The sequence below is a fragment of the Carassius carassius genome, chromosome 35 (genome assembly GCF_963082965.1).
Source record: "Carassius carassius chromosome 35, fCarCar2.1, whole genome shotgun sequence".
Classification (NCBI taxonomy): Eukaryota; Metazoa; Chordata; class Actinopteri; order Cypriniformes; family Cyprinidae; genus Carassius; species Carassius carassius.
In genome coordinates this window covers 24058446-24083500 of record NC_081789.1, presented here as the reverse complement: position 1 = coordinate 24083500, position 25055 = coordinate 24058446, and the positions used below count along the sequence as shown (strand labels likewise).

General features: G+C 35.9%; 1 protein-coding gene across 3 annotated transcripts; it reads right to left on the bottom strand.

Moving 5' to 3' along the window:
• Positions 1–3476: 3476 nt before the first annotated feature.
• LOC132116280 (RB1-inducible coiled-coil protein 1-like) lies at positions 3477–25055 on the bottom strand. 3 transcript variants are annotated; one of them, XM_059525047.1, is made up of 23 exons: positions 24714–25055; positions 22990–23121; positions 22202–22328; positions 21742–21912; positions 21311–21513; positions 20222–20642; positions 18491–18661; positions 17966–18150; positions 17608–17794; positions 16969–17050; positions 16800–16864; positions 16247–16350; positions 15968–16094; positions 13763–15699; positions 9246–9423; positions 8540–8648; positions 8101–8383; positions 6640–6691; positions 6482–6529; positions 5454–5512; positions 5243–5370; positions 4817–4881; positions 3477–4394 (listed from the first exon to the last, which is right to left on the bottom strand). In XM_059525047.1, the coding sequence occupies exons 2-23, from the start codon at positions 23058–23060 to the stop codon at positions 4317–4319; spliced, it is 4851 nt and encodes a 1616-aa protein (XP_059381030.1). In that variant the 5' UTR covers positions 23061–23121; positions 24714–25055; the 3' UTR covers positions 3477–4316. The 3 variants fall into 3 exon arrangements, with proteins under 3 accessions (XP_059381030.1, XP_059381028.1, XP_059381029.1); XM_059525045.1 differs by having other exon boundaries at positions 4817–4887; positions 24714–25054; XM_059525046.1 differs by having other exon boundaries at positions 4817–4887; positions 22990–23117; positions 24714–25054.

Below are 25055 nucleotides of genomic sequence, written 5' to 3'. Positions count from 1 at the left end.
GAGCCAAAATCTGTTGCTCAATTTCCACACACAAAGAAGGAAATTTGATGGAATTATAGCTATTTCCAGGTCTCATCTCTTATGTAAAAGAATAAATGTTGTTTAATTTCTTCATTTTGATGTGTTGACACACTGAGCCCAGATCATTTTCCACTCAAACCTCTAAAAGCTTCATCTCTATTATCGACTAGCAATGGCGGGATATTAGTTGACAGCTGTTGTATGTAGTTTTGCAATAGGCGTTATTAAAGGCCTTAAACAGGGCAAGATTGCAGAAGTCAAACATCTCTTCAAATCTACTCTGACAGCAGAGTTGCCAGTTGACATTTATAAAATGCTAAATATTAATGATGATATTATTATACTTCGTTCATTACTAAGCCAGTCACACATCAAATATAACCTAATCTGCTTTAAAGTCAATTGAAAAATTAAGAAAGGCTAAAAACAATGCGTTTCACAGAGACACTTTTCACCATAGAATAATTTCCCGATGGGTGCCAGCATATATTCAGTGTAGTTATTTCATAACTGTAGAACATGTGTTGTAAAATGCCAAAGATGCATTAATTAATTTATGCAATTGTAAAAAGTGGAAAAATGTCAACACCCTGCAGATTCGAAACAGCAAATACACATTTAGTTGAAAATTAAGTTATGACTGAATTTGTCCCATAGACTATGATCTGTCCTGTGACGTGTTTGACTCAACTATACTCACATTTCAAGAAAACAGTGCGATACTGATATCAAATCAATCATGCCATAGTTACAGTGTTATTTTAGATGATAATTGCATGAAGCATATTATGTCTTTATAAATCACAAACGTCATTGCATCAGTGTAACAATGTACTTGCCTTGGCTTAGAGGTTCATGTTATGGTCCTCACATGGGCGTCATAATTTTGAGTTCTTCTCATCTGATGTCCGTTTTCATTTCTCCACCATATGTAATAAAACATGGTCCCATTTTATATTAGGTGGCCTTAACTACTATGCACTTACATAAAAAAAATAAGTACAATGTATTTATTGTGTTCATATTGTATTGCAAAACACTTTTGCTGCTATAGAGGTGGGATATGGGTAAGGTTAGGAACAGGTATGGGTAGGTGTAAGGGATAGGTCAACAATGATATTTATAAATGTAATAAATTAATTACAGGTGTAATTACATACAGGTATTTTTTACATTTCAAGTGCAATGTGAAAACATGCATGTATACAATATATTTCATAATGTATCAAATCATTCATTTAAATGTAAGTACATAGTAGTTACCTAATACCACCTAATATAAATTGGGACAAAAACATTTACTCACTCAAATTACTCAAATTAAAGGATGTAAATCACATTAGTTTACTTCTATTACAATATGATAAAGTGAGCAAAGTTTTTTTTTTAGCAGTTACATTTGCTTTAATGGGATGTTGTCATTTTCTCCCCAGGTGCTGCATTTCTAACAATTCATTTCGGCAATTCATTAAGAAATAATTTACAGAAAGTTTTAACAGTCACATTTTTTCCCCAAGCAAAACATCTTAAATATTGATTTAATTAACAATAAATGTATAATAAATTTGTCATGCGTCTCCCACATCACTTTTCATCCTATCTGCCTTTTGTAAAATTGATTGGATAATTTGTGTTCTGTAATAGTACTAATAAAACCAAACTTACATAGTTTTGACACAGTGTTTGATAAAAAGACAGAAATCAGTTTTGCAGTATCATCTTGTCAAAACAATCAAAATTATACTTCAGTACTAATGTAAACTAATGGAGAACTCTTTTTTTTCCCATTCTGTGTATTAAAAGAATATAATAATCAGTTCATAATTAATAAAGCTTAAGTGCCTGAGCAAAAGCATATTTCAGAAATATCAATGTGTAATTGAACAAAAATACTTATTACAATTTTTATTTTTTTGTAAAATTACATAAACATTTAAAAATACTAGTTCCAAAAGTTTTTTTTTTTTTTTTTGCATCAATGCCATAAAATAACAATTTTTGGAACGTTTTTAGGGAGTAACCCTAAAATACCCATTAGTGTGAAGAACATTTTTAATAACCTTTTTTCCATTATAAAGGACCTTTTGTGGAATGGAAAGACTCCATGAATGTTAAAGATGCTTCATGGAACCAAAATTCCAATAAAGAACCTTTATTTTTAAGAGTGCAGTTTAAAAATGACTACCTCTGCTCACTATCTGTAAAATAGAAGCAAAAAGAAAAGTGCACGGAAATAAAATATTACAAGCCTCGTGCATTGTCATCAGACTGTTAATTCTGCATATTATCAAACACCGTTTGGAAGGATGTCACACCAGCGACGAGCTCCGTGGTGTCTAGCATGGGTAAGTCCCGGCTCCACAGTAGGGGGCTGTAAACATTTACACTGAGAGGCTGTCCATTCCACATGGTTCTCCTTCACCAGCAACCTCAGCATCTCGCGTTTAGTCATTCAGGCCTGTCCCGAGATACTACGAATCACACCATCAATTTATGAAAACGCCATCCAAATGTGACAGCCGACTTATGCTAAACGGAGCAAATAAAGCAAAACATTGCCGAAACACCCCTAGGCCCACATGGTACCGAAGGCTCGGCGGAGAGCTGCTATGCTCCCCGCTGTGAACTGGGAAAGTGATGTTGGTGCGCCGTGCTCCTCCAAGAGGGTAATACCGTTCCCGGGCCCCGATCGAAGCCCTTTTGAAGTCTGTTGCTTGCGAGAGTGTGCCAACGTTAGCACACGACACTAGCTAATGCCCCCACAAAAGCCAACATTCGACAAGGACCGAGCTGAAAGAAAAAAACGTCTAAGTTTGGAATAATTCCCTCAACCGCCGTACCTCGGCACTCCTTTAATTTTAGATGAAACACGTTATGTAAGTGATAGACAATAGCAATAAAATGGATCCCATTAATCCCTGACATGTATGGGCTTGTTTGCTATTCATTAGTTTAGTTGACACAATAGAGGCGTAATTCTTTTAAAATCTTCCGTTCTGCTCGGTTGGAAGTGTTTCCAATGACTCAAGAGCATCAATAGGCGATGATTGCAAAACTTATGTAAACAAGTACTTACAATCATAGCGGTGCGCGCATTTGCATAGGAGGAGAGACGGAATCGGAGGGCATATTTTTGGGTCTAAAATCCTTGAATGAGTATATTTTCCACTGAAAAAACTCTTTAAAATGACGTGCAACTGAAAGCGAACACAATAGGGAAACAGATGTTAATGGGAAACATCTTCAAGCATCAAGTCCAAACATTCATTGTACTTTGATTCAACAAAAATGGCCTTTAATTGTATTGAAGATGCATCGGTTTCCAGAGGGTAAGCAAATAAAAAGTAAATAATACAAAGAAAACTATTGCAATACATTTGCAATATTCTCGCCAAGGCGCATGAAATAAAGATCTCGGAACGGACGCTGTGGGTAATGCAATCGACCGCGAGGAGTTTGGGATCAAACCTTTATTGTTTTGAAAACTCTAAATTCCTTTACAATACAGTCATTTTTTTTTTTTGCTGTGTGATTTGATGAATAATATACAATGTCGTCGTTAAATTCAATAAAGACACACATTCACAAACAGGATATATTACTTTCTATATTTCAACATCCTACAACATAGGGAAGATATGTGCTGCTTTTCTTCTGACGCTTGTTCTCAACAGCACAAACCTTTTTTTTGAATCAACAAAAGCGTTGTCCTTTTAGTCTAAAAGTGCATCCGAAGGATTGCGAGGCCTCTGCGGTGGCCGTCCAAAATGTACGTCATAATAAACAGGCGGGTTGTACTGTGCTGCGAGTAACAATCAGCAGGCTTTTACTGATACCTCCGACTACAACGCATATCCAGACAAGTCAATTAAAGGAAATATTATCTATATGCATGCCATGACCATTCCTCTGGTAACATTTACAATAAATGTATATTTTCATAACCTTCTGAATTAAGTAAGCTGATCGTGATCGTGCCCCCGCCCCCCAAACCTGACCATAATATTAATGATGAACTAATATGTAACATCCACATACATTTTGTCCATTTTACAGGCTTGTTGTGACTGCTTCAGAGCCATCGCATGTGGAGACAATGCCCCAATAAAGTTATAATCATTTGGTCCACATTTACAAATCCTCTGTGTATTAAAAAATGAGATAAAATGGTTTGCAAAAGAAACAAAAAAAAAATTCTTCTTAGATCGATAAAACCACCAAGGATGAGCGAGTTTGCTTAAAAACTGCAATACAAACATACTGCACTCATTACAATATGATCAATTTGTACACTATTACACTTTCTTGTTCCATGGCACGGCCTTTACTCTGTAGAATTTAGTGCCGAGAGGAACTTTGAACCGGTTTTGGGCCTAGAGACAGATAATAACAAAAGAAACGCTTTCAAAATATGCAATAGAATATCACATAAAAAATAATTAAAGAAAATTGATAATTTAATATAAGTGCCTGCAGTAATGATTAGGAGCTGATTATGAAAGCACACTTTTCTGCTCAAATTAACTTTAGGATGCAAAACAATTAAATGCATAATTGTAATTCAATGGTATCTTCATGATTAGCTTAATTTATTTTAATATTTGCATCTCAAATATAGCCAATGTTAACAAAAAATAGATCAGATGATGGCATGAAAAGTGAGCTAGTGTTTTGTCATTAAGGATGTTATATAATGAGAGTGCAATAATGCCATCAAAATTATTAACTGAAATATAATTATACAAAAACACTCCATTTAGAGCATTCGCATAAACAATAGAATAATAACGGTTACCTTTTTGGCTTGGCAATATTCCTTCTCCATGACTTTTCCTAGAACCCACGGCCGTCTTGTAGCTCCTGTCACTTAAAAAAATATATATTATTGATATACAATAAATAAAAGCCAATAAATTTACAATAAAAACTCGCTTTATGTAAAATAAAACTGCAAAACACTTTATCAGGAGTAAAACATTCTCTGTAACATTTTATCTAGAACATAAAAAAAAAACATTTTAATTTACAAATGCACTGATATATTAATTTATACAACTAACAAAGAATAATTCAAATAAGTAAACATGTACTTGAGAAAGAGCAACGGAAAAAAAAATACATATCCATCTTGTTGGAGCAAAATTGCTTTACATATGCAAAGCCTAATATATTTTTTTAATCTGTCCTTTTAATAAGTATTCCTGTCATGTTTGTGACTGACCTGGTTTGAGGTCCAGTGCAGTGAGGGACTCTGAATGCAGGAAATAAAGGGTGGGACCAACAGTGAAGAGAACGTAATTATCGTGCCTCTCGTCCAGGATTATGAGAACCAAGTCGCCCACCTGAAAACTACAAAAGAAGGGGTTTTCAAATGAGATGGAGGGCTGAAACGGCAGCTCAAATCATTAACGCTAATATCCAAGAATACTTACTCTCGAATGGCGATTTTCTCCGAGTGCCGTGACGAGACGGACGACATACTCTGGGACATCTGTAAAACAAATTGTTTAATGATTCTAGTGAGATTAACACTAGGAAATGTTTGTTGTGTTGCTTGCGTACACTCTCTGCAAGCACAGATAAATCAAATTAAACCACATACATTGTAGTGCAACACATCAGTTTTGGTCAAATGCAACATTGATGAAGCTTCTACCATTTCAGTGCGTGTAGGACAGAGATCGTACGTAAAACAAATGTATTTGTGCCATCTAGTGCTAAGGAGTAGAACTGTCTCTAAAAATGCCATCTATTGGTTGTAAATGCATAAAACACACAATAGTGACAAAGAACAATGAGTATCAAAAATACATAGTAACATACATAGATGATAAATAAGAAATGTCAGGCTCGTTTGCAAATGAGCTAAAATTCATTCCTAGCTTAATCACTCATGCTGTTTTTTAGACTAAATTCATCTTGTGAATCTGCCCCGAGCTGTCAGGACTCTCAAGTGTGGGTTACGTGTCTCATAAGATGCGTCTCGCGGCCAATAAGACGGCGATTGTAATTCTGCTAAAGAGATTAAACCTATTTGCAGCAACAGTCCCAGGGGAAATGTAATTAAATTATATCAAAGAGCCTCATGTTTTAATTAGCTGCTGATAAGTCGTAACAACAGCAATGTAATGTATATGAACTTTACAGTGAAGACAGGATATCTACAGTATTTTTCTTATAGATATAAAAAACTATAATATAAAATAAATATATTACAAGTATTTTATTTTCCAAAACGTTCCTGTGTCAATTGCTGACTTGCATTAATTGAGTGTATTGTTCAATTTAACATCACTAATTACTGACCGTTCAAGTGGTCAATTATCAACCGAGATCAAGCACAAGTGAAACGAATACAAATGATCAATTGAAACGATATTAAATGACGTTCTCATACAATTAACACATTTAGATGAAATAGAAGAGCCAAAACTGTAACCACACGCACAAATATATTTACCAGTCTTTGACTAAGTCTTTTGTTCTCTTCCTCCTTCATATGTAAAGTCTGAAACACAATAACAAATGTTTGCATATGAAAACATATCTAAGAAATGCAATGATTTCGTCAATAAAATTATTTAAAAACATTCAAGTATATACGTGAAAGTGAATTACCCTTTCCAAAATCATTATGCGTTGTTTCTCTTCAGACAGCATGGGGTTGTCACTGCATAAAAACACACAAAATAATATGTCACAAACTACACTGTACATTAATTCAGCAAAGCTTTAAAAGAGACAATTTTCTAAACGCTAATAATAATAATACAGAGCAGGGAACTTCATTAATATGACAAAATTTCTAATCTACAGCATGGGCTTGACTCACATCTTTCTTCTTCTCTCTGATCTACTCTACTTTCCTTTCCCTTAAATACATTGATTCAGCTCCTTTAAAGGTGATCCTCCTTACATAAAAAAATAGATTTTCTAACAACTGCTCACATATTTAAAAAATGAATATTAAAATACAATTATTCATGTATATAAGTTTATGTTAATACATTTGTAGACTTTGACTACAAGAATCATGCAAATCACTAATTCTTTTATAAACTACAAACTGAAACATTATTCACGCTGTAATTATTATGAAAAAAATGTTTTAAAACAATAATTATATATCAAATAAGTCTCTTAAGATATAAATCTATAAATATAGAATATATTTGTCGATTTTTGACTTAAAAAAGCATATAAATTACTAATTCTGTTCAAAAACTACAAACTATACAAACTCCACTGTTGTTGTTTGTTATTATTATTAAAATGTTTTCACACTATTATTATATATATTTTAAATGAATCTAGACTACAAAAAGCTTATAAATAACTTATTTGTTCAAAATATACAAACTATATAGAACTTATTCTGTTATTATTATTAGTAGTAGTATTAAAATGTTTTAATATTATAATTTAGAATTAGATACTATATAATTTGTTTTCATATAATCATATATGTCTGTCTGGAAATAAATATCTGTAAATCTATAATAACTTTGTAGAATTTCGACTATAAAAACATTAAGCATTAATCCTGTTCAAAAACTACAAACTATAAAACTGTGTTTGTTCTGATCTTACAAAATGAGGTTTTATTTCTCTCATAACAAGATATTTTCAGAAAGAAAAATTGAGGAAAATAAACATGTACATGTAAATGTGTGTATTTTGGGAATTAAACAAAAATGAACTTCTATGTAACTATTCTAAAACTTTTTAACTAAGACAAACCTCATCCCTCCAAAACTTTGACTTTGTTGTTGCAAGAGCATGTGAAATCAAGTTTATTCTTACAGCTCATTCATAGTCGTGCGGTATCTTAAGCACAGAAGCTGGCTGTGCAGGTTTATTATTTTACAGTAATGAATGCTGTTGAGTGAGAACATAGGCCAACAACAGGTTGTTGTATTGCTAGAATAAAATGTATAATTTCAAAGCATCTTGTGGATAATGTCAAAGACATTCACTCAGCGTGCTTTTGACTAAACTGAGGCAGTTCAGTTTTTCAGGGTTTATTAATTTAGCTCTAGTATGACGGTGTCACATGTGAACTCCAGCCCAGATGCTTACTGCACTGTCATCATGCTGGCCTCCACGGCTGACTCCACCCTCTCCTCGTCCTTGAGCACAGCCACGGACGCCAATCTCTCTGGATCAGGGGTGGACCGCGAGAGCACTTCCACATGGACGGGGCCACAGGAACCATGAGCTTCTGTGATGACCTGGATGGGATTGGGCGGAAAGAAGGACGAAGAGACGAGGACGGTGCTTCGCAGGCGGTTCAGTTCCTCCTCCATCTGCTTCCTCTCCTGAAGGATGGAGGCACGGTCCTCTGAGAGCGTTTCAATCAGGCCTTCAGGAAAACAACAAAACACAGCACAATGATCATGAGTGCTCCTTTTTTAACATTTATCAATCGCACTGACCGCTTCGGTGCAGTTTGGTAACAGATGTTTGGAAAACAAGTGAAAAGGTGTTAAAATTATATGATAAAAAACATTTTTTATACCTTTATCTTTCTCTTGTTGCTGTGCCAAGTTTTTGAGCTTCTCAGTGAGATCACTGATGATTTGTTCTTTCTTTAGTTTCTCCCGGGTCAGAACAGTATTGAAGTTTGTCTAAAAGTGAAGAGTACATTAAAATAAGTGATTTTAGGGTACATTTGTAATACATTAAAGACATTTTAATAGGTTTTTAAATAAAATTTATTACAATACCTACATTTTCAGCCAGTTCAGATTTTTTATTAGAACTAAAAAAAGTTTTATTTTTTATCTACAAATTATAATATTTTTCATAAATTTCATAGGTTCTTAAATTTTAATGAAAGCTGGAAAATATACAGCTGCTATGCAAATTCAATTCATTTGAATTATGCAAGTCCATGACAGCTATATAAAATAAACACTTTTGCTGGAAAATATTGGCACACAATGCAAACAACGGTTTAATTTTAACTCCTAATCCAAGTATTGTATTATTATTATTATTATTATTAATGTCAGCCATTAATTTAGTCAGAAATTTAATGTCAGCTGGTTAGATATCTTACCTCGGTGCCATTTAAATACGCAACATCATTTAATTGAAATTTTAATATTAATAAGTATAATAAGACACGTAAAGAATATAAAATGTAGTGGCCCAATGGTTTTGCCAACTTTTGAATCGCAGTGGCAAAAAAACATCTTAATTCACTACTTTATATTGCTAACCTGCTGCTCAGCAATGAGCGAGGTCTTCAGGTTCTGCATCTCCTCGTTCTTTGTGCGTTCCAGGAGCTCTAGTTGGCCCAGGAGCAATGCCCTTTCCTCGGTCCACTGGCCACTGTCCAGTGACAATGCAGCACTGGTTTCCATACCAGTCTCTGTCTTTTCTACACTAGGTCCCACTCTGAAACACAGAAGCAGGTATGAGAGTTCACCTCTGACCTGGAGATCAACCTCACTTTGAAAGACTTCTGAGCATTTCCTTCTAAAATAAAAAGCTAATTCATAAGCTGAGCAAGTTGTTACATTCTGAAGAACCTTCTCTGCATGTTGTGCAATGATTACTGGATTTTTCAGACTATAAGTCGCACCGGAGTATAAGTCGCATCAGTCCAAAAATACGTCATGATGAGGAAAAAAAACATAAGTCGCATTTATTTAGAACAAACATTACCATCTACAGCCCTCGCGCAGCTGTAGACGGTAATGTTTTCTCTTGGTTCATTTCTCTCGGTTCATGTCAAATTAATTTTGATAAAAAAGTCGCACCTGACTATAAGTCGCAGGACCAGCCAAATTATGAAAAAAAGTGTGACTTATAGTCTGGAAAATACGGTAGTTATTGACAATAAGACAGGAACATGTGTTATAATTGGGATAATAATTGGGATAATTGAAAAAAAATGAAAATGTGATGTTTATCTGCTTACTCCCAGGGCATCAAAGATGTAGGTGACTTTGTTTCTTCAGTAGAAAACAAAAATTTTAAACGCAAACCATTGCAGTCTGTCAGTCTTATAATGCAAGTGGATGGGAATCATGGCTAAAAGATACAATAAAAAAAATAAATTAAAAAAACATACACAAACAAAACCAAATTAAACCCTGCGTCTGGTGACGATACATTTATGTGTAAAGTGACCATTGACTATTTACTAGTCTTGTGTAGCCAGACCTTCAGACTGAAGGTCTGGAATTCATGGCAGCATTCATTGGCCAAGGCCCGCCCATGAGACCGTTTGACCGACATGTCCAACAACTAATCACAGTTCGTTTCGTTCATCATCACGTTTCGTGGTGTGGAAATGTCGCCACAATAACAGACCGGTGTGTAAAACTCAAGGACGTATTTTAAAGATTCTATGCCGCGAACTTTAAATATTTCACATACTTTTGAAAATCCAGCGTTTAGTTGATCCTGAAAAGCGCTGTTCGACACAGTTGTAAACACGACGGCTTTCTTCTTTCATGAGGGGGTTTGGCGCCACAGTATCTTTTTTCCAGGCGGAATGCTAAAGAATGTGTGTCTTGCATGTCTCGCGGAAATCCAGTAGAATTCAACCAATTTGATAACGATTTCGACATTCCTGAAGTGTTTCCACTTTTGTGTCCCATATGCATCAGACATTTAGCCAACGTAGGCATGACGTCTGAGGCTGAGACTAACTATCTATAATCTCAGATTGGATTGTCAATGGTCCACTTGAGAGATAGGTGGCGGTAATGCACTTATAAGTCTGCGATCCGCCATAAAGCAAAAAGAAGATGCCTCACCACCTGCTGCTGAGAATGCGCTCAGGAAATTTCTAACTGTATGCACACTGCGTGAATCACAGGTTAAAAAAAACCTATAAATACTGTTTAGTTTCTTGCACAGACTGATGGTTTTATGTCCTTACACATCAATGTATCATCACTAGCTGCAGGGTTTAATTTGGTTTTGTATGTGTATTTTATTTTATTTTTGTATGTTTTGTTTCTCATCTACTTCCATTATAAAACTGACAGACCACAACAGTAAGCAGATAAACATCAAATTTTCATTTTTGGGTGAACTATCCCTTTAATGAAGTAAATAGCAACAGTTTCTATATGTGTTCATTGTTTGCTTCTTGCAGGGTTTGAACCTGCAACCTTTTATTACTAGCTTAGAGTTTTAACCACTTGGCAAAAAACAGTTTTTCTGAAGTGTTAAAACAGTCACCGGAATAAGTAAATGAATAAATAAATATTCAAAAATCTTACATTTTTGGGGATTGGTGTAAGACTTGAAGACAAATCTGTTTTCTGTTTTTAATTAATCCCTATTTTACAGGCACATGTAACAGGGTTATCACATTTCTTGCTAATTTCTACTTAGAAAATGCTTTAATGAAACTGTTCCAGTTTTTGTTGGTTCTTTTTGATGTGCTAATTATTCACAAGAGTGAATGAAATCAGAAAGAGTAAGTGAATGCATGTAGCTTGTGTGTGTTTTAGTTTTTTAATTAACAGTAAACTTAGAGGTAGAAGCTGTAATTTTAATGGACTAGAGCGGCATAGTTTCAGTGCCATTTTATTTGTGTCCTCGGCAGATGCTTCCCTCACACAAAAGTGCAAGATTTATTGTGATTTTCATGATTAAATCCTCAAGAAACTGCGGTTATTATCAAACAAACCAACAGAAATAACAAAACCACATTAAAAACTACATTTTTAAACAAAATGTGAAAAGTAATTGATTTTGAAAAACTCTCTGAACAATGGTACAATGTTGTGGGTGTTTTCTTTGGGATTGTTAATGTTCTGGGCACTTGCCCAAGTCAAAAGAGCTCATCCAAAAAAAAATTTTTTCAAATACATTTAGATTTTTCAGTAAGGAAGGCATTAAATAGCAGTAAAAGTAAAGACTGGTTCAAAATAGGGCTGTAGCTATCGAATATTTTAGTAATCGAGTATTCTACCAAACATTTTATCAATTTATCGAGTAATCGGATAAAATGTGTTTTTGCTTAATTAAAGTGCAATATTAATTATGCAAGAGAAGATTAGACTCCTGGGTCTCTTAAAATAAATGGAAACTAAGTTTCCTTTTTAAGAATTTTTTTTTTTTTTTTTTTAAATGCAAAGAATCCAATGCATACATCAAAAATAAAAATGTAATTATTACCCATTGTTTCTCTGTCTGTACTTGTACTGTGAACAATGACAATAAAGTTGACAGATGAATTAAGTTCATTTAAGTTCCATTCAGTTGGGGTTTTAAATAAAGCATTTTCTGAGATGCACATTAAACATTAAACACATAAAACATTCATTTAATTTATCTTCTAATTATTGAAAATTAAGCAAACTTAACTTTTTGGTAAAAGGGGATTTACTATTATAAAATAAGACATGGAAGAAATGTTGTGTGATTAAACCTTAAAAAAAATAATGTTTGATTTTTTTTTTTGTAGTAGGCTATGTACATTCTGCTGAACAATAGTAATACATATCTGGCAAATACTTGACTTTAATCTAAACCGGACTTTTATTTTGACGGGTTGACGTACCTTTACAGTTCTGTGTATGTGATGTGACAACGGTCAAATGCTCATGAAGTGACTGTCAGAGCAGTTCTGGAGATGTTGTTCATGTGTTCACGTCTTTATTTAGTGAGAGGACAGAAGCTGAAATCACCGCGAGCGTCACGCGCGCTTCAGTGTGTGTGATAAAGGAAGAAGCGCTTCTGCTCCATTCATTAACAGAGACATGCAGAACATGCAAGATTCATATTAAATAGACTGTTCGGCTTAATATTTACAGATATTAGTCCATATCGTGATTTGATGTAAGTGCAATGACCTGTTTTTGATTAATTCATTCAAAATTTGGCAAATTCCGTGCCATTCCGCATTAAACTGTTAATTCCGTTTTTTTATGACTGGATTCTGCGTTTTCTGCATCGCGGAAATCATAGGGCCCTAGTTGTGGTATGCCAGCTCTATCTTGCAATGGACACACACCACGGCGTTTTCTTTACGTTTGCCCACGCCCTCAAATCAAAACACTGCTGACTCCTTGCAGTATGTGATTTCGGACGCAGCGCTTGTGTCTCCTTCCGCTTTGTGGGTGACGTAAACGCGTTGTGTCACATTAAAAAAAGAATTGCGAAAGAACCTGACGTGAGATTTAAAATAAATTAAAAGAAAAATAAAAAAATTAAAAAATTTGTAATCGAGTTACTCGAGGAATCGTTTCAGCCCTAGTTCAAAATAATTATTTCATATTAATTCAGCTTAGACATTACAGGAATAAATTATATTGAAAATATCTTTGAGTATGTATTTCTTTCTTTCCTTACAACAGACTGTTAAATTATTGTTAATATGTCTGTTATTCCTCCTCCCCTGATTGTTTGTTTAAATATTTTCAAATAGAGATAACTGCATCTTTTATTCATCCACCAGCCAAAATTTGCAACTTTGGATGGAAACATAGCTACTGTCTGAGGCCTAAAAGAGGCAAGGTGGACTGAACACCTAGGTTAATAGTAAATAATGGAAATTATGTCGTTATTTACTCCTGTCATCCCAAACCTGTGTGAATAACTTTTTACCATGGAACACAAAATAAACATTGGGCTCCATTGACTTTCATTATAAAAACTAAACCATTTGTTTTTTACTAACCATTTATAATCTAATAGCTATGTTCTTTAAATCTTAATCTTAGAATGATTTTTGTGGGAACGTTGAATTAGAAAACTTGCATTTACTTACTTGTCAGTGGATTGTCTCTCTGTGCGTTGATTTTCAAGTAGCTCAATGTGTCCTAACAGTCTTGTCTCGGTCTCCTCTTTTTGGAGTTGAAAGTCTCTTAAGGCCTCTTGTAATGCAGCTTTGACTGCCTCCTCTTTCTCCTTTTCTGCCCTCTGCAGGGCCTCCACCTTCTCCCGCTCCAGTCTTCCAGATAGTAGTGAGTTTTCTGCCTGCAGGTCTCCAATAACAGTTTTTAGCTCTTGCTCTTTCTCCTGGAAAGCCCTCTGCTCATTCTCTTTTTCCCTCTGTAAGGCATCAAACTGGTCCTGGTGATCGCGCTGGATCTTCTGGACTCGTTCCTTGCAGTCTTTCTCCACATCCTGTGACTTCTGCTTGAGTGCGGAAAACTCTTGGCGCAGCAGGGTGTTCTCCTTTTCGTGTCGATCCACGAGTTCAGAGATGCAGTGGTCTTTCTCTAATCTCATGAGCGCTCGGAGCTCGGCCAGGCCCATCTCATAGTCTTCGTTCTTCTGCTGGAGCTGTTGGTTCAACATATCGATTTGCGTCTGCAATGTGGCTGTTTGGGAAGTAAGCTCTGCTCTCAACACCTCCTCTTGGGTGCTTTTGGCCTCCTCATACTGGAGTCTCATTTCATCCATTTCGGTCTCTTTAAGAGCCATCTCCACTTCCAGTCTGCAGCGGGTGTCTGCAAGTTCTGTAATGCGAGCCTCCAAGTCTTTCAAGCGTCTCTCGCGTTCCTTGAGTTCAGCAGAATAGGAATCCACCAGATCTCTTAGCTTCACCAGGTTCTCCTGGATGAGTTGGTCAAGTGCACTTTCTTTTTCCAATCTGAGAGATTCCAGCTCTGCTTCATGTTGTTGTTTCAACCGTGCCTCCAGTATCTGAAGGTGCACCTTCTCTGCCTTCTCCATCTCTTGTCTGATTTTCTGTTGGCCGTGCTCAATCTCAAAGTGAAGGTTCTTCAGCTGCCCAGCAAGTTCGTCCTTGGACAGCAATGTAGCTTTCAGTTCTTCACTTTGCTTCAAGATCTTCTCCTCAAGGTCCTGCACAGTTTGCTTGTGAAGATCTTGAAGTTCTTGCTTAGAGCGTTCCCTCTCACTCTCCAGCTGGGATATTTCCTTCTCCTTGTGCTCCACGAGCCCTTCCAATTCCAGCATTGCTCTCTGGACATCTCGAACAATCTTCCGATTGCCTTCAAGCTCTTTCGTGAGAGTTTGTATCTGCTTTTCATGATCGTCCTTCAAACTCTGGAGATCGGTTTGTTGCATTTCTCTGAGCTCCTCCTCGTGACAGTATCGGACACTGTTGAGAGCGTTTCGGACCTCAATGTTCATTGTTTCCAGGGCAAATCCAAAGTCTCTCTGCTCTTTCAGAACAAGACCTCGAAAGTGATAAAGGTCTTCTTTAACTTTCCTCAAATTGTACTGGGACTCTTCCGCAGCATAACGGTACCTTTCTGCTGACAGCTTGAGTACTGCAATCTTTGAATTTTCCTTCTCAAGTGTAGTAGTGTCATGTATACGCTTGCTGTCAATTGCATTAATGACAGAGGAGTAAAGAGACTCCACCATCATCTCTGGGCTTGTGGGATCACTTATGGGATTAGGTGACATCAAGTTCTCCTCAATAACAAACTCATTAACTGCTGACATGAAATCTGACTCAGGACTTTCTGCCAATGAGTCCAAGTCCAGCGAACCTTGCTGTAATACAGGATCCATATTGGGATGCCCAATGGTTTCAAAGTCAAAAGTCTGGGCATCTATGCTGTCGGGTGATAGGTCCTCCAAGTGACCAGGAAGCGCCAGGAGTTGGCAGTCCGGTGCTTTTAAACTGAGATTGGACAAAGTTTTGGTGGAGGTAGAGGTGATTTCAGTTGTGCTTTCAGATCTGGGTGTAAATGCAGTGGATCTTTGAGCACTCTGGCTACAGGAAATCTAAAAAGCAGATGCAACAAGTTAAAATCATATGGTAAATGACATTGCTATAAAAGTTAAGCTAGACTATATAAATCCGTTATGTTGCAATGTATCGGAAGTAACGACAGATTTTGCATACATCACATGCCATTGCTTGGATGAGTCACATTAAAAATCAACAATACTCAGATAATTTTATCTTCACAGGTTTATAACATCCAGTATTTCAAACACTTAGCAGCAAGTTATACAAATTAAATGACTGTGAAGTATAAACACAAAGTACCTTTTGTTCATTTAGTAGGTCTGTGATAGTTTGTGACATCTCGTCCACACTCTGCGCAGCCTGAACCAGCTGATGAAGAACCTCAACATGCTGGTTAAGAGGCTTGAAGTCACATAGTGTGGGGACCCTGATGAAGAAAACAGGCAATAACCATCATCTAGGGGTATTTAACCAAGATATAAAGGTTAATGGCTCAAAAAACACAAGAAAGACAAGGAGTTTTACATTGAGAAATTACGGTAGAAATGTGTATATTGTGACCGGGTATGAGGCATTTACCTGAGGAAAGGCTGAACCTCGGAAGGACAACAGGACTTGAGATACTGCAGGTCACTCAGGGAAATATCTGGAAGCTCAAAGTCAAACTTTCGAGGCTTACGGGTCTAAACACAAATGAAAAAAAAAAAAAAAGATTACCGTATTTTCCGGACTATAAGTTGCACTTTTTTTCATAGTTTGGCTGGTGCTGCGACTTATAGTCAGGTGCGACTTATTTATCAAAATTAATTTGACATTAACCAAGTGAAATGAACCAAGAGAAAACATTACCATCTCCAGCTGCGAGAGGGTGCTCTATGTTTTCAGGGAGAGGCTACAGGAGCACTGAGCAGCATAGAGCGCCCTCTCGCGGCTGTAATGTTTTCTCTTGGTTCTAAATGAATGCGACTTAAAGTCCAGTGCGACTTATATATGTTTTTTCCTCATCATGACGTATCTTTGGACTGATGCAACTTATACTCAGGTGCGACTTATAGTCAGAAAATTACGGTAATTAATGCTGAAATATCCTCAAATTCCATGTAGGTATCCTAAAACAAATTCATAGACTCACGCAAAACGAAGAGGGTGGCCATGAGTCCAGTCCTCGAAACAACCGGTTTCTGAGGAATGATTTCCCTGAGACAAGCAAAAGCAGTGTTTTCAAAGCAATCTGGCACTCAGGTGTCCACGTTTGTTCCCAAACTAAAAGAAACCATATACAATCTGAAGAATAAACTTACTGAAGAGCTTCCCAAAGCATTCCCTTTTTACTTTTTCTGCCTCATAGAGGTTTTTCCCATCCTTGACAAGAGCATTGGCCCACTGAAAAAAAAAAAATACATTAAAACTAATTCAAACACAAATAAAACAGCCAGCCCAGATATTATTTTTGACAAACAATAATTAAATGGGCAGAAATTTTATAAAGACAAAATAAATGGACCACAAAACCAGTCTTACGTTGCTGGGGTACATTTGTAGCAATAGCCAAAAATACATTTTATGGGTCAAAATTATATTTTTTTTCTTTTGTGCAAAAAATCTTTAGGATATTAAGTAAAGATCATGTTCCATGAAGAAATGTACATTTCTTAACGTAAATATAGCAAAACTCATTTTTGATTAGGAATATGCATTGCTAAGAACTCCATCTGGACATTTTTTTTGCACCCTCAGATTTCAGAATTTCAAATAGTTGTATCTCGGCCAAATATTGTCCTATCTTAGCAAACCATACATATATGTAAGATGTACAAATCTCAATTTATATGACCGGTTTTGTGGTCCAGGATCACTGTCATTCATTCTCTCTCTGGTCAAACCACTTCTGGTCACATCTGCATCTCTATAGAATATGAATTAATGTAGCTGATTCTCACTTGTCTGTAGTGTCCTATAAACATTTTGCGTCTGACCACCTCCACTACAGCGAGACAGTACATCTGCGGCACAGTGCTAAGCGCCTCCACCACCATCACACGCTCCAGCAGCTCCGTCAGCAGCCTCAGGAGAGCCTGCAGCTTCTCTCCATCCTGATCAGCGTGAAGCATCACATAGCAGCACCATCTGATGGAGGAGACACCACAGTGCAGTTAGAAAACGCTTACAGTTCACCTTAAATATGTATCGTAGCTCTATGGATTCAAAATAGCAAAAATCAAAGCCCATACTAATTTATGTTCAAGCCAAGTTTTAGTGTTGTCCATTAAGAAGGAAGCCGTAAAACACTGCTCTTACTTGAGACGAACTTGAAGGTTGTTGGCGAGCTCCTGTTTGGCAGTGGTACACTTCTGCTTGATGTCTAGTAGCTTCCTGTGATTGGTCAGCATGATCATCAGCTGGTTGGCGTGACTCAGACACAGGTCAGGCAGCACCGAGGTGTCCTTCAGGTTTTCAGCCCTCTTCTGATTGGCAAGAAATCCCTAGTAGAAGGCAAAGGAGAACACATCAGGAAGAGTAATATATTCAAACATTAGAAACGTGTTGAAGAAGTTTCTTCTGCCTCAATGTAATACCGGTTTATTTATTGAAGGACGAGGTAGCACCAACTATTAGACCTCACAGTAAACCCACAACCCACAAAAAGTAAGTGTTACGAACTATATTTGAAGAGGTTAACCAATCATATATAAATCTTAAAGACACAGTAGCAAAAAAAACTAAGGTTGGAAAATAGCCATTAACTTCAGGGGAAAAACAATGAAATACACCATGTCCCATCTAGGGTGTTTTATGCTGATTATCAAAATGAGAGTTGCTTACCTGAGCAAGTTCCTGCTGTTCGTTGACCAACCGTTTACAGCTTGCTATCATTTGGTCAAGAGCATACAATCGGTCTTCAAGACCCTTGATGGCCTTCATGTTCTGATTATCCAATTTGGTAATCGTCTCGCGACATTCAGATAGAAAGGGTTGGATAATTCGTGGATCGAGCTGGAAGCATAAAGAATGAAAGAAACAAATGATAGTGATCATGACCAATTAAACATTGGGAGTGTCCTATGAATGAGATGATGATGTACACTACTGTTTAAAACTTTGGGGTTGGTTAGACTTTAATATTTTGGGGGGAAAAAGTATCTTATGCTCATCAAGGCTGGATTTGTATTATCAAATATTCTGTGAAATATTATTAAAATTTTAAATTACTATTTTGCATTAAAAAATATTACAAAATGCTATTTATTTCTGTGATGCAATGCTGTATTTTCAGCACCATTACTTTAGCCTTCAGATCATTCTATTATGCTGATTTGCTGCTCAATAAACATTTATTATTAATGTATATGTTGAAAATCCTTATATATTTGAAATATATGATAACTATATATGCATTTATAATATGTTTACTGTTATTTTAATCAATTTAATGCACATTTACTTAAAAGTATTTATTTCTTAAAAAAGAAAAATCCTATTGACCACAAACTTTTAAACAGTGTATGTGATGTCTTTAGGATGTGTAGCTTGAAGTTTCAGCCACAGTGTATGGATATTTTTGATGGAAATTAAACAAAACATGGTTTATATTTTCATATCATACCCATTAGGTAATGCTTATATTTGCATAATCCAGTGAATTAAATAGGTGACTTTCTATTAGGAACTTGGAGGCAAACCAAACAGAAGAAGATTATTCATAATAACAAATGAATGGTAAGTCTGACTTGAGCCCAAAACCAGCGTCACATTACATAATAATGCTTGAGCTGCAGGAAAAAAAAAACGTCTTAAAACACTAAATCTGATTGGATATTTTAGGATATTGTAAAATAGGACACTACATAAGTTGAATCCTATATTTTTCTAATAGTATGTTATTATGCTATAATTGAGATGTTCCTTCTCACACAACACAACTCTGTATTTTAGCATTACTCCATGTTTCTTTGACATAAAAGCAACTTAGAGCATTCCTGCTTACTAATAACTGCGTAAATATATATAATCTGATATGTGACCCTGGACCACAAAACCAGTCTTAAGTGTCATTTTTTCAAAATTTAGATTTATACACCACATGAAAGCTGAATAAATAAGCGTTCCATTGATGTTTCATTTATTAGGAGTTTATTAGGTTTGGACAATATTTGGCAGACATACAACTATTTGAAAATCTGAGGGTGCAAAAAAATAAATATACTTAGAAAAGCCTTTGAATTTCTCCAAATTAATTCTTAGCAATGCAAATTAATATCCTAATGATTTTTGGCATAAAAGAAAAACTGATAATTTTGACCCATACAATGTTTTTTTTTGTGGCTATTGCTAAAAATACACCCCAGCGACTAAAGACTGGTTTTGTGCTCCAGGGTCACTTATAAATAGTATAGCATAATCTTTACAGTGTGACACACCTTTACAGTCACATCATAATAATGTCCATTACTGTCAAGCTCAAAACAATATAAAGGTTGCCACAAGTTACAGACTAATTTATGTTTTTAACCAAAACATTTCCTTCCCAATGACTCACAGGCGACTATTACTCACCCTGTTGATAGAGTCAAAACACTTCCTCACTACTGACTCCACATCATTAGGTCTGTCCTGAACATTGATCCAATCCAAGAGCGTGACATTGAAAGAGGGTGTGACTCCCCTCTCCGGAGACTCCTCCTCTTCCTCTAGCGCTGCTTTTAGACTACAGCTGCTTTTCAGTCTGTCCTGAGGAGAGAATGACGCCTGGGACGACGCTTCCCCTGAACCAAAGACCGGCGAGGGTGACTTCCGATTCTTATGGCTGATAGCGGTCTGGGTGGATGTTTCTCCTACTTCTTCATCCTCATTCTCGTCTTCATCTGTGGTTCTCGGGTGAGGAGAGCTGGACTTCTCCAAGCTTTCTCTGTAGCTCTGCCGAGTCAAACTCTCAAGCAGTGGAATCTTCGCCATGACTGAGACAGCAATGCCAAGCCTGATGAATTCACATTAATATTAGTTATCTATTCATCTCTATTCACATAATAGTCAGCCGTTCAAAAGTTAAGGGTCGGCTTATTCATTTATTAGTCGGCTTATTCATTTATTATCATTTATAATGTTAAAAAAATACATTTTTCAAGTAAATGCTGTTCTTTTGAACTTTCTATGAAAACAAATCTTAAAAAAAAATGTATCACAGTTTCCACAAAAATATCAACCAATATTTAATCATTTTTAACAGCATTAGTAAAGTTTTTTGAGCAGCAAATTGGCATATTAGAATGATTTCTGAAGGAGCATGTGACTGGAATAATGATGCTGAAAATTCAGTTTTGCATCACAGGAATAAATTACACTTTAAAATATATTACAGCAGAAAGTAGTTATTTTAAATTGTAAAAATATTTAATAATATTACTGTTTTTACTGTATTTTTGATCAAATAATAGCTCTGGTGAGCATAAGAGACTTCTTTCAAAAACATTTGTAAAAATCTTACCGACCTCAAACTATTGAATGGCAGTGTATCTACTACAAAAGCCATTTACAATTACTACAAATTTAATACAACTTAAAAAGAAACAAACGTACATTTGATGTTTTAACAAAATAACTTACTTTTTTTATTTAAAGATAGAAAGAAAGCAAGATAAGACATACTTTGTGAGTTTTAATTTGATGTCTTCAAAATCCTGTTGGTAATTTGTATAAGCAGTGTCGAATTTCATGAGGAGTTTTTGATAGGATAGGGTGCAATCGTCCAGGTTAGCCATGATGGCTGCCCATCCCTGGTGCTGAAGGTGTTCGTCATGGACCAGACGCTCACAGAACAAGCAAAGCTTCTTGGCTACCTCAAACATTTCCTAAAAAACGGCATAACATACCTCATGAGGGTCATTTGCATACAAATGTAAAAAACCCTTCCATCATTTACAAGAGGGCTTTGAGTGTATTTGCACTGATGCTCTCAAATGTACATGATGCTCAAACTTTACATAAATATCATTTCTATAATACAGTGTGGATGAGCACAGAGTAAATCTAAGAAGACAGAGGTTGGTCATTAGGTTAGAACACAAGTTGGCCTGTACCACAGCCAGTTGAGTGCGGGATGCAACGGTATGAAAGACAGCAGGCATCATGAGTGACTCCTCAACCTTCAGCTCCATCTCATTCTCTATGGAGAAGGTCGTTTTGGGGATGGTTGGAGCTCGGTCAGACAGGATCATCTCTTTGTTGAATAAGAAGATCGGGTTGGTGTCCTAAGGCAGCAAGAGACAAAATTCAATTGCCTTTTAGTAATCATGGCACTCAAGAGCCTCAGTATGTCAGGGTCATTTTAAACGCACAGAAAGCTATTCAAATTAATACAATTATTATCTGCACTGCTTTTATGGTGCTTCTTTGCGATTTTCATGTCAAACATTTTAGCAGTGCTAAAGTACTTTGCAGCAATGATTACATATGTGATTATATAATTCATATACAATAACTATTATAACTCTCTAAATAAAAATGCTGTTTGGATGTTTTATTTTGATGGCTACTCACCGTTCCGGCACTGTAGCTGCACACCCGCCTCTCTGCCACCATACACTCCCCTCCATTGACCACCAGCACCTGGTGCTGGACTGCAATTTTATATTTGGCCTGAATGGCATGTTTAAGGTCCAAAACGCTATAAAGGGCACAAAGCACAATGCATTTTAGTAACCCAGTAAAACAAATCAGGACTCAATTTACAAAACAAATCTGCAGACAAACAAAATCCAGAAAAGACTGATGGAATTTAAATGATTTTAATAATCATTTACATTTGCACCTTAACCATCATAGGATTATACAGGAACTTTACTGGAATAATGTCATCAATAAATAAGTATGTTGCATCTCTAAGTATCACCTATATTATATATTACATATATTATTCAATATAATGCAGTTTATCATGAATATGTAAATATATGTACGTATGGAAAATCTCATTCAGCTAATTTCAGAATGTCTGAAGACAAAAATAAGCATTACTGTAAGTGCTCATATATATTTAGCCATCTTTGTTAATGTTCCTATCTAAAAGTTAACATTAAATGTCGCAAATGATTTCATTGGTTAATACATTATGAAAACACAAAGTAACATTAACAAATACTGATAAATGTTAGACAAAAATTATAGTTCCATGTCAGTTCATGACATCTCATGCATTAACTATGTTAAACAATGTCAAGAAGTTATTCACACAATATGAGTCATTAAAAGTTAATGTCTTCACATGAGGAGGAAACTAATTAGGCCTTAAATATGCACTTTTTCTTAAAAACAGTAAATTCTCTTACGTTTGGACAGCAAGTTCAGTGTCAAATGTCAATGTGCTTCCGTTGTTGACTTGAAACACATACAACTTCATGTTGAATTCTCCGCTGAGCCTGCCTCCAGCTTGATTTGTTCATCTAGTCAATTATGGCTGTCTGATCAAAAATAAATGAAATGCACATAATTCAAGTCAAGTTAACAACAAAACTTACTACTGATGATGAAGATATCTGTTTTGATTAACATTTTAAGTCAAGACACCATATATGAATAGGGAATATACTTTCCCCAGTTGATTATTCAAAGCACATTAAAAAATAATTTTGCAATACACATTTCTGTAATGTTATAATTAAATATACAAATGATGCATTGTGTAATTATAAATACACTAATTTGCACCCATTCTCAAAACAGAAATCTAATTAAGCCATGTTCAAAATTCTTGTTTCATATTGTTGACATTAGAGTTGGTTTTTACAGAGGGCATTTTTGATAGTGTTATTATCACACCATAAATCAGAAATGACTGTCAACGCTCAAAAATATTTTTACACATTCTGTCATGTTTTTAGGAAATAATATATGAATATATGAACAGACGTCTCTGTAAAAACCCTGAGAAGATTTCTGACTCACCACATGAGAAAAAATATATATAATTTGAAAGAAACAACCTTTAAGGATATGCATTGTGTCTACAGACGCAAATAAGTGTAATAAAATGTAAAAAAGAGCCCAAAATCACAAAACTTACCAGAGATTGAAAAAACAATGGTTTTGCCTGTAGTTTCATGCCTCAATTAACTTAAAATTATAATACATTGAACAAAATTAGGTAAATAAGTGGTTACACTTTAAAAGGCATTTAGAGACATCTGTACAAGCACACATAACCTAGAAAGCATAACAGCCCTACTACATGACTGTTTCAGTAGATAACAAGCTGGAAACCCCCAGATAAGTGGCTAATCACAGTGATGAGGGACTTCGTTCTTGGCAGATTATAACAAGAACATTGTATAAATCTCTAGGGTTAGCATGACCATGTGTCCCAACTCTGGAAATATTAAGGCTGAATCATGTTAAACACCATCAATACACGCAAATAAATAGACCCTTTGTACTCTAATTCCCCATGAACGGGTGTAAAACTTTGACGGGATGCTTGTTGGATACAAGGAATAAGTCGTGGATATCAGGAACAGCACATGGTTTGTGTGGCCCGCATGGGTAACCAATATTGTTTTAATCGAATTTAACGTGGACCACAATTAATATTGGTCTGTTTGTCACAACGTATAATGTGTCGAAATTGATTGACAGCTTTCCCCTGGGCTAAGCCATCCTAACTTGATCTTTTAAGTCAAAATATAAACTATAATAGCTTGTTTTCTAAAACATGTCTTCAAAATAGGAGACTGCTGAAGGCTACAAGTCTTTGTTTAGTTGTTTGAAAGGCCATAATCATTATTTAGAGAGCGTGACAGTAACGTTACGTCCAAATTTCCCTCAAACCATCACCAGAACGCTAAATCTTCACTTTACACAATATCACTTTACATGAGATCTAACCCACTAAACCCTCGTTCAACAACCTTAACCTGGTTTTGTTTACATCATCGAATTATAGTTTGTTGCAGAATTCTGTTTTAGAGTGCCAAACAGCCTCAAATTATCCGGGTTTTGATTTTAAACTTCAACATCTACCAAATAAAAAAGCTTCAGATTTATCAGATGGTCTTACCTGAGCTGTCTTCAGTCCATTCTCTGCATGCACGCAGATTAATACGTTGTTTTCGGCTGAGATGTGGAGGTTTCTGTCAGCTGGAGGTTGAAGCTGTCGGGCTAACAGGCTAAAGCTCATCACTCCAAACACGGGCCTTTATTTTTAATTCCCATAAGACGCACAAAGTCTTCCAGAACGAGCTGGGATAAATTCTCTAGTGTCTCATCTTTCAAGACATACAGGTTAGGAGGAGCGGTAATAAGATAGGAGTTTTGTCATCGAGCTTTTTTCACGCAGGGCTGTGTAAAGCTCCGCTAATGCTTTTTCTCCTGCTGCTGTTTTGTTATTGTCGTCACTGCG

Coding starts and splice junctions, on each gene's coding strand:
- LOC132116280 (XM_059525045.1), bottom strand. CDS start 23,060: ATGAAGTTGTATGTGTTTCAAGTCAACAACGGAAGCACATTGACATTT. Junction 18,662..20,221: donor GTTTTGACTCTATCAACAGG/GTGAGTAATAGT, acceptor TTATGCTTCCAG/CTCGATCCACGAATTATCCA. Junction 4,888..5,242: donor TGCACTGGACCTCAAACCAG/GTCAGTCACAAA, acceptor TATTTTTTTAAG/TGACAGGAGCTACAAGACGG.